The following is a 19,147-nucleotide window of genomic DNA, read 5'->3' as shown; positions in this document are numbered from 1 at the left end:
TTTTATGAAGATTATTGTTTAAGAAATTGATTCCTTAGATTAAAATATGCACTAGTAAAAAATGCACATCACGACCATTGATAACAATGAGCGATATATAAACTATCATTTCACCTGATCATTTGGACAAATCCACCTCAGATTATGTTTTAAAAGATAAATCATGAAATTAATTTTTTTAGAAAAAAGAACGTTTTGCTCTCAAATTTGAATATCCTAATATTACCCAAATTTTTTCTTGCTAAGGAATGTGATATAAAAAAATCAGAATACTCGTATTAACTAGCAAGAAAAAAAAAATGGCAACTCTGTTGAAGTGGCAGCCATAACTATATATAATTGATGTTACGGGTTTATGAGATATGAAATATTGTCCAAGATAAGCACTTCGATCATGGAAAAATCAACTTTACTTTGGTCTGCTGTTCACGGTTCTTCCTTCTGGTTGTTTCATGCACATGCCTAATATGCTGCGAACGTCCAATTAATTACCGTGGAAACCTATGACAATGACTATGTAAGTGTTTCTTATATGAGAATTCTCTTAATCTTGAAATATCGGTATTCAAGATTATGCTGTCTTCATCCACTTCTCCAAAACATCACAAGCATCGTTAATTGTTTCTTCAAGATTATTGTCTTCATCAAATTCTTCTATTCCAACATCATATGGTTGTATACAATATATGGTTATACAATTAATAATGTAATTAGAATGAATTTGATATTAATAGTGAGATGAATTAACCTTTGGATAGCAACAATATTAATAAAAGAAGACATCCGACGGAGGGAGAGGGCTTGGTCCACAAACGAATAGTGCAGGGGGCAATCTTCAAATTGAGAACGTTTTTGTTGGAAATAATATTTCATCGGCTAAAAGTAATTTCACATTATAATATATAAGTGAGTGACAATCTTATTCCAATTAACTTTTAGATTGAATTAAGTCCAAAATCTCACTTTCAAAGTGAGGGAATGTGTTGAAAATAATTAAAATCTTACATTGACAGAAATATTGAACTAGACTTTAGGAGTACTCAAAAGAACTAATTTTAAAAAAAATATCTATAACTATAACTAATTTTATATAAAGCATGAAAAAAAATGGTGTCAACTCTAAATCCCGCTTTAATTCTATTTTCCTCTTAAAAAAATGGTAATTTTGATACCTCTCACGCTAACTGGTGAGAATTAGTATTGGTTTACAGTAGGTTAAGTTTAATTAAGAAAATGATAAAATAATATTCACTGTTCAGCTGGAGAAGTTACATGTAATCGAAGGGCACTTGTGCAAGTTTAGTGTATATATATATGAGAATTTTTATAAACTAATTTATGCAAAAGCTTTTTCTTTAAAGTGTTTCTGAAAAAAATTATCCAAACAAACTCATATTATATAGTTGATCAATGGTAAAGAAATTAAAGCTCTACCTATTGTAGGGATTATAGAACTGTTCAAGACAAAGAGAACAGGAGGATATATTGAACTAGACTTTAGGAGTCCTAAAAAAAACTAATTTTAAAAAAATATCTATAACTGTAACTAATTTTATATAACTAATTATTTAAAAGTAGGTATAAAATTATAACCAATTTTATAATTATAACTAGTTTTATAAAAATGAATATTTTAGATAACTTATTTTTGGTCATCCATAATTAATTATATAATTGATTTTAGACATAACTTGTTATATAATTAATTATCTAACTAGTTTATTCACAACTAGTTATATACTCATATTTTAAAAATAATAACTAATTATATCAAATTATATCCCTATTTTAAAAATTAATTATATTTATAATACTCGCTTATAATTTAATTATTTATTAGATATGATTATAGTTAATATAAATACCCAAATTATGAGGGTTCTTCCTAGACTTGACCGTCGACCAAATCAACGTCCAGGTCTTAATGTTTTTCGATAAAAAGCTGAGGAATTAAGAAGGACCACTCAAGTGTTTGTTAATTTATTATGATAATAACGATGGATCAGAATGTGGGAGTGGGAAAGCAATAAGCACGTTCCATGTTTTCATCCTCACTGACCTCATTCAATAATTGACCATTTCAATTTGTAGTGCATGACAGCAGCAAATTAAATTGCTTACTTTACGTAGTTTGTCCTTTTCGGATTTTCAATTCAGAACGCCAGATTGCATAGTTATTCAACTTTATAGTATACGATAATGTATATGCTTAGACTAAACTATCTAAATATATCTCTTTAACTCTTATGAATATAATTTTTAATATTTATTTAAATTTATTAAAAATCATAAATTTTTATAAATTTCAAACCTCTTATTTAATGATTTTTTTTTTTTACTTTTATAGTATTTAACAAATTTTAACCAATATGTGATAGAAATGATGTATTATTGGAAAATATATATATTATTAATACATAATAAATAAGTCAATGCACTCATAAGTCCATTGTCTAAACAAGACAGTCTTAGCAATATGAACACGGACATACATATACACAGATAAATATATGGTAACAACCGTAATTGAATCAAAAGGGACCCATTTGATCAAGACAGTCAAGAGAGTTCTGCTTCAATTATTTGCCAACAACCAAGGTCCTGCTCTATAAATTTGGCATCATTCTTGCCCTCTTTGCAGCTTCAAGTGATCAGTCCTACTCCTCACCCTCCCCTGACTCTTAGTATCTGAGCAACTTCCAAGAACAAACCATCACTTGCACTGCACTTTGCTCATTAGTCATTACCCATATCATGCCTCGCCTATTGGGAAACCTTACACCTCAAATCCTTGTTCAGGCACTTAGATCCATGCCTCGCCAAGCTACATCCTCGCTCAAGTAACTACTTTCTTCTTTTATTAAATATATGTGTCCTTTTACTGCATCTTTTGCTTTGTTACTTAGTTAAATCATTGATGTTTCACCAACATCTCTGTTGGTCCGCGAAGAATATGACTGAAAACTTACAGTAAAATCTCTTCTTTCAATTGCATTTTTTTTCTATCTACTTACGGGATTTTTTGCTTTGTTACTTTAAGCCATTAATATTACGCAACTACTCCATGAATATCATTTAAAGTAAACTATTTTGAAGTAAGATTAAATAAACTTCTTCATAAATATTTATAGAAGAAGGATTTTTTTTTTCATTTTCATAAACTAAAATTAGTCTATCTATAAACTAATTTATAAAAATTCTTTGGTATTAGCTTCTTTACAAATTTATTTTTAACTTATGCAAAAGTTAATTTAGCTTATGAAGAAGTTTTTTTTTTTCTTCTCTTATTATTGTTTATGATAAAATTATTCAAACAAGACTAGATAGTGATCAAGTTAAACACTCTTTACATGCATAAATCTCATTCAGCCTTAGCTAGATGTTCTGCATATATATATAAAATGAAATATGAATTAAGAACTGACGTTATTGTTGTTTAGAGTGAGAACGCACGGAGGAACAAGAGGGTCAGGCCCCAGCCATGGAAGCGTTGGAGGGAAAAGAAGGTCACCCATCAGCCAGGGGAAAGGTGGACAACATAATGAGGTGGTTCAAAAAATGCCGAATGGTAACAACGGAAGCAAATGAAATGACGAGGCTAGGGTTGAAGCTAACGCGGCAAAGAAATTGGGCAATTAGAGAATTAGAAATTGCAAAGTTTCAGAAAACATATTTGATAGATGTTTTAATTAAGACTAGTGATTTTGAGTGTTCGTCATTGTTAGTGATTGTATGAGTGCTTTGGTAGCATAAGACATTAATTAGTAAGATGTGTAGATTAATTAATTCCAGTTCTGTCCTGTCATGGCATATTGATTGTGCTTCATAACGTACATCAGTATGGTACCAGGCCAATTAATTAATCTTGCTTGGCAATATTATTCTATTCTTGAAATCTAAATAAAGCTGTATTAATTTTCCTTGTTTGAAAAAATTGAGTTAAAATATGAAAGAATATAACAGAATGTGAAACAAAAGAATAAACAAGGTTTCGATACTGGGCTTAAATTCTTTAAGGGGGCCAGACAGAATTTTAGACATAGATTAACCATTGATAAACTTAATAAATACTTCACACTTTTGTTGCAGTGACAAATTAAAAAAAAAATGTAAAACAAAAAAACTATTACTAAGATTCTTCTACTGCACCTAATTAGCTTTATGGATGCGAAAAAAAGCTAAACTTTTTGAGGGAGGAAAACTCTTTGAAAGTGATTCCCTTTAAATTTATTTTCCTTCTATTAATCTTTAAACTCTTGCAGGGGTAAACTTGTATGATCTCTTTCACGATGTCTTTATTTTATTAATTAGTAGTAATTCTTGTTTGAGCTCAGCAAGCCTATTGTTAATTATGTCAATGCACAATAGTTTGGACACTGAAGAATGTTTTTTAATTGCATTCATAAGATATTTTTTATAATCAAATTAAAATTTATCTATTGAAAATGACTTAGCAATAACACAGGCAGGACCATCTTCTACCCTACCTGATAATACAAATATGTCAGAGAAGATAATTATGATTTTTAATAAATTTTAACAATAATAAAGAGAGTGCTAGAAAAATTATTGTTAACATATTTATCTATAAACTAAAATCCATGTTAGGGTAGGGCCATCAAAACAATAATTATGGAAAATCAAGAATATAGTTACTATCCAACAAAATACAAGGTGCGAAAAAGGAGATGCAGGGCATCACACTAGATACTAGTCCACATATCCATATAGTTGCATCCAAATGTGCAAAGCTCTATCCATATTACAAAGCCACTATTTTTATATCCATTTTTTTTCCTGATAAGGTGAGCCCGAGTCAGCAAAATATGACAACTTGAGAGTGAGGGCAAAGACGTCTATTCCTCCACATGTCCTGTAGAGAGAATAATTGAGTGAGAAAATTACATGAGATTAATCATTGATTCTGAGTGTATATTTATATAAAATACGGTAGTGAAGAATTAGTTAACTGACTATTAACTAACTGCACTCACAGTAACTAACTAAAATACAATACTTCCGCAATAATTAACCAGGCAGCATGTCACTCATGAATTAATGGAATGAATTTGATGGTGAACTTAGAGCAAGATTCGACCCTTATTATATTGTTTGCTTTAGTTGTGGTAGTAGGAAACCAACTTAATTAGGGAATAGATTTTATGTTTTGGATTATTGTATTTATTCTTTTAAGAGAATCTTTGAGATTTAATTATTTTGATTACTTCAGATATTTTGATGTTATAGTGCTCTAAGGCACAATATTATTATGTTTTACGACTTGATCGCGTGTTATCTATGATAATTGGAGAAAAAAATCATGAATGCTTTCGTTAGTGTTAAATTAATTAAAAAGTTTTAAAAGGGCTAAAAGTAATTTTCTTTTATTGGGATAGATTTGTGTTCATGTAATGACATTCTGACTTACATGATACAAAGGCTCTCATGGCAAAACAAGTACAAAACTAGAATAGAATACGAAAAATTATTAATTTATTGTCAAAAGAATTGAATAAACAAATGTTATTATCTTTTGAATAAAAATTATAAATTTAATAATTTTATATTTTATGAAGAAATAATTTTTAAGTAAATTAGATAAAGATTTAATTTTATGAACCATAAAACAAGTTGTATATATGCTATCAAAAGGGGCTATAGACAAAAACATTTTAAAAGAATAAAGAAAAAGAAAAAAAAAATAAGATATGGAAATCCATGGTCAATATTGCGAACAAACAACAAGTGCACTTAATTGGACCATCCATCCCTAGAAATATAGAGACGACCCTTTCCATACTTTGACAACTTCAAACAGTTCCAACTTATAATAATTTTCTTCCATTACTTCGTTCCTTTTCCCTATATATATAAATCTTATCCCACCTTTATACCACAACACAAACACCATAAACAAAACACTAACATTTTGGGCTTTGAGCAACTTCTGCATTAATATATCTGATCAGAAGAGGAATTCATATACACTTTAATTTGGTCTGTTGTTCATGATCATGGCTCTTTCTGCTGTTAGCTCTATGCACATGCCACTGGTGCAAACGTCCAACTCTAGCACACAAAACTCTATGACGATAACCGAAAGGAGAGGAAGTGTAGTTCTACAAACAAAAAGAAAACATGATGGAGGAAAAGGACGTGATCCACAAACGAATAGCATAGGCCTACTCAAAAGCACAACAACGGAAAGGAAAGAGCGTGTTCTACAAACAGAAAGAAAACACGACGGAGGGAGAGGAAGTGATCCACAAACAAATTAAATAGCCTAGGGCCACTCAAAAACACAACCAATATATATACATATATATAATCTTCAGACTCTTTGTATTAATTTTTATTTTTCTTAGAATTTATAGTTGATCGTTATCTCAATATATAACTGTACCATTGTTATGATGAAAGGCTTTAATTTGTTACATTGTTTATTTGCAAATTGTATATTAGAGTTAATCAATTATATATTTAAAACATATATTTTTAATTATTAAACATATTAAGTTTTGATTTCGCGATATCGTGTTCCATTGTCAAGCACATTTTAAATCATTTCCTATTTGTTGTAGCACCTTTGGAGCTTAATTGTTTCAATTCATTGACAAGGTGACATACTACTTCGTCCCTTGGATTAGCAACTGCATCTCCATTCTCTATCATGGTTTCATGAACAAGCTCAGACCTTGTGGTTTACAACAATTATTTCATATCGTTAGGCTGGTGGAATAATTATTGACTTAACTGTTGGGGGTGTCGTTTACATTACAAGTACCCACCCATTTAGCACAAAGTCTATGCATCACCAGAATATATATATATATATATATATATCGTTCACAAATGTATGCTAAACTGTTAAGAATATTATTCCTAGCATTGACCTCAGTCAACACTTATTAACTGGACCAATGTGATTTTTCGGCCTAGGTGGGTCGTTGTTCGAATTGGTCGTAGGTCCAACCTGTCATAAAATATTATATTAATAATAAAATTCATTATTTGAAATCTTAAAATAGTGTTACGTGACTTACTACGACCAAACCAAAGGACGACTTACGGATAGGAAGTGAGGGTACGCGGCAAGAATTATATCAACAGTCAACTTTCTAACTCTATAAAAAGTAAAGTAGGAACGAATTCAAAGTCTACGTTCCAATTTAAACAATCTTCATGTCCACATTACTATTCACATTTATACATTTTTCATAGTTAAAACTATTCTCAGAATATATTTTTATTGAATAATTTGAATTGAGTGTACATGTAATCAATAACCATTCCTATATAAAACCATCTGCATGAATTTGCCTTTGCACGAGTTCGATGGTGATACAAGGTAAACATACCAGTAGAGCTGGTTGGAAATCCGCTCTCCATGAATTTGTCTAGTTCAATTCAATTATGTTCAATGAACCTTCAACGGTTGACCATATAAGTATATTATTCGGGGTACCTAACTGCCCCCCTCCCCTCTTTTAAACTCTTTAATTTAAAGCAGATATGATTTTAAAATAAAAACCATTAATTTTAAATTTTTGTAAATGTCACTGTTAATTACATAAGAATTTCATCAAGAGTTAAATTATTTCCATGCATGTGTAAATATCTTTACATTATCAATCAATTAAAATTTATCTTAAATATGATTTTTAGAATAATTATCATAAAAATAAATAAATTATAATTTTTTTGTGCAGAAATAAATTTAGATGATAGTGTGAAAGATATATATATATATATATATATATATATATTATATGAATACGAATTATTCATTCTGAGTCAAACAGCAAGTGGCACTTAAGTTGACCATTAATCCATAGTAAAAACGCGGAGTAATTTTTACTGGCAAATTTAGTTGTCGAGCCTCACTTTAAACTTTAAAGTATTCGAACCCAGTTTTATTTTGAGCAACACATATTAATTGGTAGATTACTGTACTGTGCCTAAGCTTTATGGTTGCGAAAACAAAAGCTAGGCGTTTGAGGAAAACTCTTGAAAAGTGATTTCCTTTATAAAAAAAATCCTGTCCTATTAATTTTTAAACTCTTGCTTATATATGTCTCTTTCACGATGCCTTTATTTTATTAGTTCTTGTTTGAGCTGGGCAAGCCTATTGTTAATTAAGTCAAATGCACATTAACTAGTTATATATTTTGGACTGAAGGATGATTTAAATTTATATGAATGTAGATTAGGGGCGTAATCAAGATATATTTATTGAAATTGACTTAGCAGTAACACAAGCAAGCCCCATATACCCCTACCAGACAAACAAACAGGTCAGAAGAGATGATAATTACCATAAAACCACTGTCGGGGTAGGGCCATCAAAACAATAATTATGAAAAGCCAAGAACACTGCGTTAACATGCATACAACAAAATAAAAGCTAGTTAAAGGAGATGCGGGGCATCACACTTGGTAGACTAGTAGTACTAGCTAGTTAGTAGTCGACATAGCTGTCTGTGTAGTTCCATCCTTGTAAAAACCTCATGGGGCTGTTTGGGCAAAGCCCTATCCATATTTCAATTAATTAAAGCCACTCTTTGTTAGACTTTTTTACAAAATAAGTAATAAAAAAACTATGTGCCATTAAAACTATTTACATGTCTTGATAAAAAGGAAACTATTTATATGCCATGGGATGTAAATTTAGTCCATAAAAGTTTGTATGTACTACGTATACAATTTAATTAATACTCGAATTTGTTAATTTAATGGGAAAGAATAAACACGTTACTACTTTTTTGAATCAAATGGTATATTTTTTTCATTTTATATATTATAAGAAAATAGATTTTAGTTAAGTAAATTAGATAAACCTGGATCAAAACTAGTAATTTTTTTTATGAACCATAAAACAATTTGTATGTTGTTAGAAAACTATAAAGACAAAATCATTTTAAAAGAATAATGCACAAAAAAAGGATAAGGAAATTAGGAAATACATGGTCAATGCGAATTATTCATGCTCGGCCATGCCACTTAATTGGACCAACCATCCCTAGAATTTGAAATATACAGACGTGTTGCATACTTTTGACAACTTCAACCAATTACATGTTCCAATTTTCTTCCATTACTGCATACTTTTTTCCCTATAAATCCCACCTTAAACGTACACCACTACACCAAGACATCAACCAAACATTAACGTTTTGAGCTCTGATCAATTTCTGCATTAATTAGCATATATAGAAAATCAACTTTAATTTGGTCTGTTGTCCATGGCTCTTGCTGTTGGTAGTTTCATGCGCATGCCACTGCTGCGAACGTCCAAGTACTCTAGGGCACAAAAACCTACGACGATGACCATGTAAGTGTTTGATATATGAGAATTCTCTTAAATTTCACACAACAATTAACTCAACATTATGCCATTATCATGCATTTTTCTGATAATAATGTCAAAAGATTATGTCATTTTCATGATTTCGTATCCCTTATGTTTTAACATAAATATATGTTTTTGTTGCCTCAAATACTATTCTGACATCATAGTTAATTCGACTATAATATATGGTTATAATTAATTTGATAATACTGACAGACGTATTTCGTTACTTAATTTGGATATCAGATCATGCACTTGCCACAACAATAGTACAAAAGGAGCAGAAAGGAGAAGGAGTGTTCTACAAACCAAAAGAAGACACGATGGAGGAAAAGGACGTGATCCACAAACTAATAGTTTAGGGCAACTCAAAAGCACAACAACAACGGAAAGAGGAATTGTTCTAAAAAAGAAAAGAAGACACAACGCAGGGAATGGACATGATCCACAAACGAATAGCATGGGATTACTTAAGAGAAAAACAACCGAAAGGAGAGGGATTGTTCTAAGAAAGAATAGAAGAAGACACGATGGAGGAAGAGGACGTGATTCACAAACAAATAGCATGGGGCTACTCAAAAGCACAACAACTAGAAGGAGAGGGATTGTTCTACGAAAGAATAGAAGAAGACACAATGGAGGGAGAGGACGTGATCCACAAACAAATAGCATAGGACTACTCAAAAGCACAATAACTAGAAGGAGAGGGATAGTTCTACGAAAGAATAGAAGAAGACACGATGGAGGGAGAGGACGTGATCCACAAACAAATAGCAAAGGACTACTCAAAAGCACAACAACTAGAAGGAGAGGGATTGTTCTACAAACAAAAAGAAAACACCACGGAGGAAAAGGAAGTGATCATCAAACAAATTAAATAGCATATATATGGCCACTCAAAAACACAACCTATAGTCATCAAACTGATAACATTTTAGTCACCAATTTGCAGAGTGTTAGTGAAGGCGTGAAGAAAAGCATGGAAAGAATTGGTGATTTATAGTTTTAAGTTGAAATAGGTAAGAATTGGGTCTTCGTAGTCCTCTACCCAAGTAACGACAGAGGATCATTGCATTCCTTATAAGAATACAGATAACAAAATATTATGACTTACATATGTGTTTCTTCGTTTGATTTATATTTTCATATACCAATTTGATTTCATTGTGATCTCAACAACTGTAAATATGTAATGATGAAAGGCTTTCATTGTATTATTTATATTTGCATATTGTGTATTGGAATCTTTTTTCTTAATAAACCCGACATGCAGAAGCAGCACGACAGAAAATTTTGTTAAAATCAAAAGAACAAACAAAAGCCCTAGGGAGACAAAAATCAAAACCCAGAAATTTTGCAAGCATATAAAAGATGGGAGACCCATTCTATTTCTTTTGTACTCCGCCCTAATGAAGGGAGGGATGTCATTCTACCAGTAAATTTTGTTAATGGAAAAACCATAAAAAGCCAACCTATTTGTACAAAAATTCCCTTCACAGAAAATATGACCAACGAAAAATTCATATTCCTACTAAGCCCATGCAATTGATCTTCCATCTATTTTTGAGTTTCCAAGGCATTTCATTCTAACCAAAGATTGGACCAACCTTTATCATAAGCAAATTCCATGGCGCCATCTAAAAATTGCGGATTAGCCACCGAAAATTCGGTCACTATGTGCAGAAACTCAATCGCCACAATGATCAGGACCGAAATGGCGACCGAAGCATTGATCGCTTCAGTTACCTTGCCCAAATCAGCAACTAGCTACTGTCGGTCGCAAAATTAGTCGCAGAATTAAAATATTTTCTACTTTACTTTTATCTTTTAAATTAAATTATATCAAAAAAAAGTTTATAACAATCTATAAAATTTAGTTAATAAAAATTTGTCAAATTTTTATATACTAATAGCATAAATTGAATCTGTACGTGTTATATTATATATTGCATGTAACTAATAAATATCATAATAGAAAATAAAAAACTTATCAATAATATTTTTTTAGTATTCAATATTAACAACATATATTATTGATAAATATATTCCTAGTTAGTATTGTCGTTTCTATTATCAGAATAAAGAAATAAAAATATTAAAATAAATAATATAAATGTTATATATTATTATATGTAACTATAAATATTATAATATAAATTAACTGTAATTTGGTTCGATTATGTAAATATCAACCGCAAACTGCATCAAACTGCTCAGTTTGACCATAAATCGGTTTAATTTTCATTTTAGATTGGTTTAAATTTGAACACCTTTAAAATTTGCTTGACAATATTATTATTTTTATTTTGGTAAGATAACTCCATAATTAGCGGAAAATCTGGGATAAAATCTTGATATTTTATTTTTTTATCTTTTAGTTTTAATTTATTATTTTAAAAAATTAATTACACATCATAAACAATGTCAGCCTTTTCTTACGAATTTATAACAAGAAATTCCGTGCGTTCCGTACTCTTCTCCCTTCCTGCCATATAGCATTGCTGATAAAAGTATCCACTTATTAAACATATGCTAATAAAACTTTATTACAGATTAAAAATGATACATTATAATTTTATAAGAATAAAAATAAATTAAAATTTAAAACAAATAAATTTTATCAATTTCACAAGAACAATAAATATATTTTAATTTTTTTAATTATAATCTAAATATTGTTATCAGTTTTAATTATAAAAGCAATATGTTGTTAAAAGGAGTTTGTGTATAGAAAAAAGACAATAATTTTAAAAGAGTAAAGACAAAAAAGTATGAGGAAATATATGGTCAATGCGAATTATTCATTCTCAGAAATGCCACCCTCCATCCCTAGCTAGGAATATAGAAACGCGCTGCATACTTTTGACAACTTCAAACAGTAACGTGTATATAATTAGAATTTTCTTCCATTACTGCGTAGCTTTTCCCTATAAATCCCACCTTCAGGGTACACCACTACACCACCATAAATCAAACACACTAACGTTTTGGGCTGTGAGAAACTTCTGCATTAACTATATCTGAGAGAACAAGAGATCGAAAATCCAGTTTAATTTGGTCTGTTCTGTTGTTCATGGCTCTTTCTTCTGTTAGCTCCATGGACGTGCCACCGATGCAAACGTCCAACTCTAGCGACCAAAAACCTACGACAATGATCATGTAAGTGTACATGTTTGATATAACTAATAATGTCACTTTCGTTATGCCACTTATTTTCATCCGGTGCATCCGATAATAATGTCATAAGACTCTCATTAATTTGTTTAAAATATATGCTTTTTGACTTAAATCGTTTATTAATTAATAATTATATAATTTTTGTTTAATCAGCAAATATTTGTTTGTTATTTTTGTTAGAAGTGCCGGTAGACCTCTTCCTTAATTCCCTCTTAATTTCTCCCTTCATCCTTCATCAGACAAATCTTATATCTCTATTAATAATTATATAATTAGCATGAATTTGATCATGTATAGTAGACATGAATTAATTAACCATATTAATATGTTTTTTGCATCTATATATACCAGAGAATGGGCATGCATTTGCGACAATAGTGATGAAATAGGAGAAGGTGGGAGAGAAGAGAGTGATTTACACAATCCAGGGAAAGGGACCGATACAAAAACGAATATTAGAACATCAGGACAAGAAAACAGCACAATTGATGAGAACATTTCTTGTGCCTGTGTCATTGATGAAGAGGTAACCGAAAAGGAAGAGAAAGAGGAAGAAGCTGGAAAAGAAGAGAAAGAAAAAACAGTAGTACACGACCCAGGGAAAGGGACCGATCCGAAAACGAATATTGTAGAGCAAGAGAACAGCAGAATCAATAATGATCCTCAAATTGATGGGAAGAATTATTGTAGCAGCGTGCAGGGTGAAAAGGAAAAGAAAGGAGAGAACACGGAAAAGGAAGAAACAGAGAAAAGTAAAACCTACAACCATTCTTGTTCACTGCAAAACGCCAACATCATTCAATGACCCTCTATGGAAAACACACAAGGCTCGAAGGAGCAAGAATATGTAGTTACTAGTTAGTTTTATTATACGTAAGGGGGCACTTCTCTTCTTAATTTACGCTTTTGCCTGTCTATGAATTCAATAATAGTTTAGATGCTGTTGATAATAAACTATACGTAAGGGTCGTATCGTATTAATGTTGTTGTACCAGTACTACCTCCATATAGTTGACTTTTTTTAAAATTAAATTGGTTTATTGAACTTCTACTACCTCCGTTATATTTGACTTTTTTAAAATTTGTTTTTTTATGAGTTTCTTTAAAAAAAACATTTTTTATATTGATTAATTTTTATCAAAATATTCTTAATTACTATATAATAAATACTAAAAATTAATAAAATAAATTCGTGTTTCTGCAGGAAAATCCAAAAAGGAAAAAAAATGCAATTATTTAGATACCTTATTTCCACCTAATTTTTTTAAAATCTTTTCTTTCTAGTGACATCATTTATTAGTATTTAGTATTTCTTCAATCTGTTTTTTCTTCTTTCTTTTTTCATTCTATCCTGCCAAAATCAGTTGTTCCAAAACAGAGGGAGTGTTTTCCTATTACATGTTAACAATGCTGAGTATGTGGAAAAGCAGCAAGCTCGTTCAATTCACTGGCCTCATTACTTCATTTATTTCTATTTGAAGACACAGCTAAGGATTGTTTAATTAACTTAGATTGTAATTTTGGAGATTAAAGTAGTTCGACTTTGATTATGGAGTTGAGTCAACATAACATGGTCATAGTAATTAAGAACACCCCCAACTAGACAAGGCAGACTAGCTAGATAGTATGAACAAGGTTTAATGTACCAACTAATCTTGCTTTTATGTTTTCTTCTATTTTTATGATCCAAATTAAACAGGACTATATATACTCTCCCGGATGAAGAAAAGTTGAAAACCAATCCTTAATAATATTTTATGTATGAGAAGAGGAAAATTTAATTTTAGTCTTTAAAGGGTGTTGCTAGGTGCACCCAGCGTTATTGCTAGTGCACCCAACATCACTTAAAAATGCCAAAAATGCTCCTCCAATGTTTCGTTGTGCGGATCAACTTGATCAGCGAAAGACTCATACAGATCAAGTTAATCCGTGTAACACAGGCGGACCAAACGCGGATCAAGTTGATCCGCGAGTTTTCCACGGATCAACTTGATCCACATGAGACGAATTTTTTTTTAAAAGTTTAACTTTATTGAAACGTAAAGCACCACCACCACAGATCAACTTGATCTGCAACTTTAAAATCTATATGCAGATCAAGTTGATCCGTAAAGCACCACCACCACACCGCCAAACGCCAATTGAGGAGAATGCGCGAGGAAGAAGCAGAGCAGAGTATCACAACAGCACCACCACCAAGCATTTTAAATAAGTTGACAAGTTGACCAAATCCCCTTTGGGAATTTTTTAGGGGATTCCTCCTTCAATTTCAAGCGTTTTGACATATTATGGGCCTCAAACATACATTTCTATCAAAAGTTACAACCGTTTGAAGCTTACGGATTAACTTGATCCGTGAAACACTTCTTAAAAATCAACTTGCGGATCAACTTGATCTGCAAGTGTCTTACGGATCAAGTTCATCTGCGGGTACCTTGCGGATCAACTTGATCCGCGAGCAACTTGCGGATCAACTTGATCCGTGACATACTTGTGGATTAACTTCCTTCATAACAAACTTGCAGATCAACTATAACATTTACAGATCATATTACAATACACGCAGATCAAATAACGTCAGTTAGATACACGATAATCATTTTAAATGCTCACGAGTTATTTTCGTCTTTTCACTATGGGTGCTGGGTGCTCCAACCATAATGTTGGGTGCACCTAACAAGACCCGTCCTTAAATCATGCCTGTAGAGTTAAAATCATGGTTGCATGGTCCCCTTTCTATAAAACTTTAAACTCTTTAAATCAAGACTGCAGGTTCTACAAAGTTAAAATCATTCAGAGTTAAAATCATGGTTGCATGGTTCCCCTTCTTATAAATTTTTAAACTCTTGTACAGTTAATGAGTTAAACTTAAAAATGTATCCAGGTTTCTTCTTATTTCTCATCCTATAAAAATAAGAAAAAGATAATTTTAAAATGATATTATAAAAGTAATTAATTAAATTAACTAGTGTAGAAGCCCATAAATAAAGCCTCCCTTTTCCGTTCTAGGTTTCTCACTGCGCCCTCCATGGGTATCTTCAGTACCCTCTTCTCTCGCCGCACCCTCTCCCTTTCCCTCCTCAAAATCCCTTCCAGACCCACCTCCTCCCAGCCCGCCCCTACCCCAACCCCAACCCCAACCCTTGCCGGCCCCACCAAAAAGCCCCTCCACGTCCTCTTCACCCAAGCCCTCGGCCTCTCCCAAAAACCCACCCCCTCCGACGAAGAAGAAGAAACTGCCTCCGAAACCCTAACCGAACTCAAGAACAACCTGAAGCAGTTAGAGCAAGAGATTAAGACCTTCAAAGACAGCACAAAAGATGTTACCCTAAAATCAGAGAAGAAGAAGCAGAAGATGAGCTTGTTCGCTGTGTTTACCAATAAGCAGAGGGAACCGAAACCAAAGGAGGAGTCACTCGCTGCTGCTAAGAAGCTCTCCCCCGATGTGGCGGTGTTCGTGCAGTACTTGTTCAAGAAGGGGTATTTCAACGACGCCAATTTCGCTAAGGGGAGGAAGAACTTTAATCCTGATTGGTTCTCCAATGTCTTCGCCTTAGGCTATATCAAGTTTGCCGCCAACAAATTCGCCAGAGATCATCGAGAAATCGCCAAGTAAGATTAACTTCATGTGGGGGTAAACTCCATTCCTATCCAACATTTGATGAACATGTCCTCTTTTGGTAAAAATATTTTTTTGGTCCTTCTAAAATTTTAAAAGTTCCTTCTTAGTTTCTCTAGAAATTTAGAGGGACTAGAACCGAATTTTTCAAATTTTAGAGGGGTTAAAAACATATTTTACCCCTTTTTTCTCTATATATTTATGCAAATGTGGCTATCATTTTTCCTATAATTACTTGAAACTCTTGTGCTTGATACCTTGAACAGCCTGTTAAAGTGATACTCTTGTTATCGCATTTACTAAACTCTTGATTTGTGGTTCACGTGATTTTAAAAAAAAAAATCATATGGTCTTTAATTAATTAAAAAAATATGTATGTATGTATATATATAGGGGAGAACTCTTTGTTAATTGTTATTATGAGTAGTGAAAACGTTTAAGTAGATTCATTAGATTAACCACTATATGCATGGTAGGTAGCATAGGATTTTTTCACAATGAGCTTGAGTAAGATTGCCTTTAGGAGCATACTACCTATGGTCTCAAACTAAAAATTGTTAGATTAAGATTAACGATTCATGTAGTGTTAGGATCCCTGATATTAAAGGAGCATATAGTGTTACCAAAAATTAGTTTGATGATGGTCTTCCAAACACAAGGAAATGCTTTAACTATCAAATATTTAGCTTATATTTTATTGTTGTGGTGATTTTAATAATTGATATCTTATTTGAGGATGGAGTTCATTTTCCACATCTATTGGTTCCAAATTTGTTGGATGATTTGATGGCTTATGAAAAAGAATCCTTAGAGTATGTTAGTGTCCATCAGGCTGTCATCCATTGCTAAGGAAATTATCAAATTTCTGATTTCATCTGTCTGACATTGTGTATGCAAAGTTGCAAGTGACTCAATTTACATTTCCCTTTAGATAAGTTGGTAACCTCATCTGTTTTGAAATTGAATTGGCAGCATGATAAATTTGGCTTTCTTTCTTTTTCCTTTTTCCTGGTGCTTATGTTTTGCAGTTTTCCCCAAATTATTTATTCCTAACCTGAAATTGGATTGACAGATGGCTATCAGGAAGTGCCTTGAAGCAAGTGGCCGTGTTTGGTTGCCCCTACCCCCACAGGAGTGGCGTCTTTCCTGCTAAAAGTCTGCGAAAGTTTTTTGAGGTTCCAGAAAACACTGTAAGGCATAGCATGCATTAAGATTTAAGAGTACTTTCACTACATTTTCTAATTATTTGTGGACAAAACATAGATGCAGTTCTTTAGGTGCTTTTGGTGAAACTTTTGCTGTTGTTCTCCGATCAGAATTGGAGTTTCACTTTGGCAAACACTTGAGAAACTACATTGAAGTTTTGTCTTTTGTTTGTACTAGTATCTGTTTACCTATGTTATCTATATTTTCTTTTTCCATCAGGTTTGCAGTGGATGTGCACTGCAACAATCATGCAAGTTTGCGAATCGAAGTGTATGGAAATGTGACGACACCAATAATTTGGATTTTTTGACTGTTATGAAGGTTATTACTCCATATGCTTTAGAGTCAGTGCACCCCCAACTGGAAGTGCCTGATGAAGTAAAGAAGTCGGTGAGTCAATTGCTGAAGGAGGTTGTGAAACTGAGTCAAACGACCTGAGATTGCTTCTGGTTGATCGTATATTGTTTTAACTTATTCTCACATATGGAGTAATAACCTTGCAGACCATTTTTGGAGATTACCTTTCTTGCTACACAAGCCTTAATGTTTCAAAATGATGCTCGGGTCAAAAGAAGAGAATTCATATGGACAACCTACCTCTCCTTAATGCAGAATTTCTCATGAGTGACAACGTTTTCTTTGGATAAAATGCTTGTATGAAAAGGACGAAAGTCATCTTTATGGACTATTAATAGTATGGGTTTTGGTTTGGGGAAGTAAGGTGATTTTTTTTTTTTGGTAAAAGTATTGAATTCTTTAGTTCATAGTATTTAAAAGAATAGTTGTTTATTTTTATCAATTTCTTGAATGAATTTTTAATAAATTAAGCAATTATTTTTTTAAGTAAAAATGTTACCAAACATGCACTGCCATGAACTTTGGGCTATTCAATATTGGAAGGGGTGTATCTAATAGGTTGCTCTATTTGTTTGCTTTTTCATTATAGGCTGAGTTTTCGGATATGCCAATTCGTTGATTTTAGCCCAACTTCTAAAAAGCATGGGTTGTTTAGGCTCCCCAGTCAAGATTCAAACTTCAAGTTTAGAATTATCCTGAATCTGATGCCTCTAACAAAGTTTTATTTTATCTTTGTTTTCTCTCTTCGATCCTCTAGCCATCCGCTGCATGAAAAAAAAAACTACCTTATTAAGACATTGTTATATTTTTCTTGTTTCCTTCATAGAATGAACAGCTACCACACACTTCATGTCTAGTTTTGCTTCAACAAACAATTATGGACTGAAAGCATAAACCCAATCAGCCCAACACACTAAGCAAGCCCATCCAAATTCATGAACTAGCCTTCGCATGAGGACAAGGATACATGTACTCAAAACAAGAGCACATGCACAAATTTCTCTTCCTAGTTTTTTTTAGTGTATAATAACAACACCAAGATTTGAATTAAGAACATATAATAAATTACTCAAAGATTATTATTATGCCGACCATAGTAGATTATAATTTCGCTTCCTAGTTGTTTTCTTTTACCAAATTACGCTCTCAAATTTTTTGGATAATTTGGAATAATAACAAAGCAAATATTTGCCTCTTGTACATAGTACATACCAGAGCAAGCACGTGAAGGCTGATTTTGGATATAAGGAAGAAAGAAAAAGAAATTTTATTAGAAAGAAGTGAATAAAAAAAAGGAGGAAAAGAAAATCAGAAAGATATTATGATGACGTGAGGAAAGCGTAGATGGCAGAAGTTTGCGTTTGTCTGTTTATTGACGTCGGGAGGGGAAAAGCAAAGTATGAAAACACGCACTGGTCTTGGTTTTCTACGCTGACTGG

At 32.1% G+C, this 19,147-nt stretch overlaps 2 protein-coding genes and 2 long non-coding RNA genes across 4 annotated transcripts; all 4 read left to right on the top strand.

Annotated features, from left to right (window-relative positions):
* Positions 1 to 2,628: 2,628 nt before the first annotated feature.
* On the top strand, positions 2,629 to 3,934 carry LOC114374579. The gene is made up of 2 exons (XR_003658582.1): positions 2,629 to 2,840; positions 3,441 to 3,934. It is a non-coding gene; the product is annotated as an uncharacterized LOC114374579 (long non-coding RNA).
* A 5,227-nt stretch (positions 3,935 to 9,161) lies between these two features.
* LOC114375642 lies at positions 9,162 to 10,578 on the top strand. Its single transcript, XR_003658800.1, has 2 exons — positions 9,162 to 9,331; positions 9,596 to 10,578. It is a non-coding gene; the product is annotated as an uncharacterized LOC114375642 (long non-coding RNA).
* Positions 10,579 to 12,297: 1,719 nt separating this feature from the next.
* LOC114375582 lies at positions 12,298 to 13,507 on the top strand. Its single transcript, XM_028333407.1, has 2 exons — positions 12,298 to 12,508; positions 12,878 to 13,507. Exons 1-2 carry the CDS (start codon positions 12,423 to 12,425, stop codon positions 13,329 to 13,331), a joined length of 540 nt encoding a protein of 179 aa, XP_028189208.1. The 5' UTR covers positions 12,298 to 12,422; the 3' UTR covers positions 13,332 to 13,507.
* Positions 13,508 to 15,520: 2,013 nt separating this feature from the next.
* LOC114372928 lies at positions 15,521 to 18,242 on the top strand. The gene is made up of 3 exons (XM_028330493.1): positions 15,521 to 16,138; positions 17,218 to 17,335; positions 17,571 to 18,242. The coding sequence occupies exons 1-3, from the start codon at positions 15,555 to 15,557 to the stop codon at positions 17,787 to 17,789; spliced, it is 921 nt and encodes a 306-aa protein (XP_028186294.1). The 5' UTR covers positions 15,521 to 15,554; the 3' UTR covers positions 17,790 to 18,242.
* The last annotated feature ends 905 nt before the right edge of the window (positions 18,243 to 19,147 follow it).

This window comes from Glycine soja, chromosome 11, assembly GCF_004193775.1.
Source record: "Glycine soja cultivar W05 chromosome 11, ASM419377v2, whole genome shotgun sequence".
Taxonomy (NCBI): Eukaryota; Viridiplantae; Streptophyta; class Magnoliopsida; order Fabales; family Fabaceae; genus Glycine; species Glycine soja.
The sequence above is the reverse complement of the archived record's forward strand: the minus strand, read 5'-3'. Positions and strand labels throughout refer to the sequence as shown.

What these genes read in the sequence shown, in the direction of transcription:
- LOC114375582 (XM_028333407.1), top strand. Translation starts at nt 12,423, where the DNA reads ATGGCTCTTTCTTCTGTTAGCTCCATGGACGTGCCACCGATGCAAACG. An exon ending in AAACCTACGACAATGATCAT is followed by an intron (nt 12,509 to 12,877) that starts GTAAGTGTACAT and finishes TATATATACCAG; the next exon opens with AGAATGGGCATGCATTTGCG.
- LOC114372928 (XM_028330493.1), top strand. Translation starts at nt 15,555, where the DNA reads ATGGGTATCTTCAGTACCCTCTTCTCTCGCCGCACCCTCTCCCTTTCC. An exon ending in GATCATCGAGAAATCGCCAA is followed by an intron (nt 16,139 to 17,217) that starts GTAAGATTAACT and finishes TTGGATTGACAG; the next exon opens with ATGGCTATCAGGAAGTGCCT. An exon ending in TTGAGGTTCCAGAAAACACT is followed by an intron (nt 17,336 to 17,570) that starts GTAAGGCATAGC and finishes TTTTTCCATCAG; the next exon opens with GTTTGCAGTGGATGTGCACT.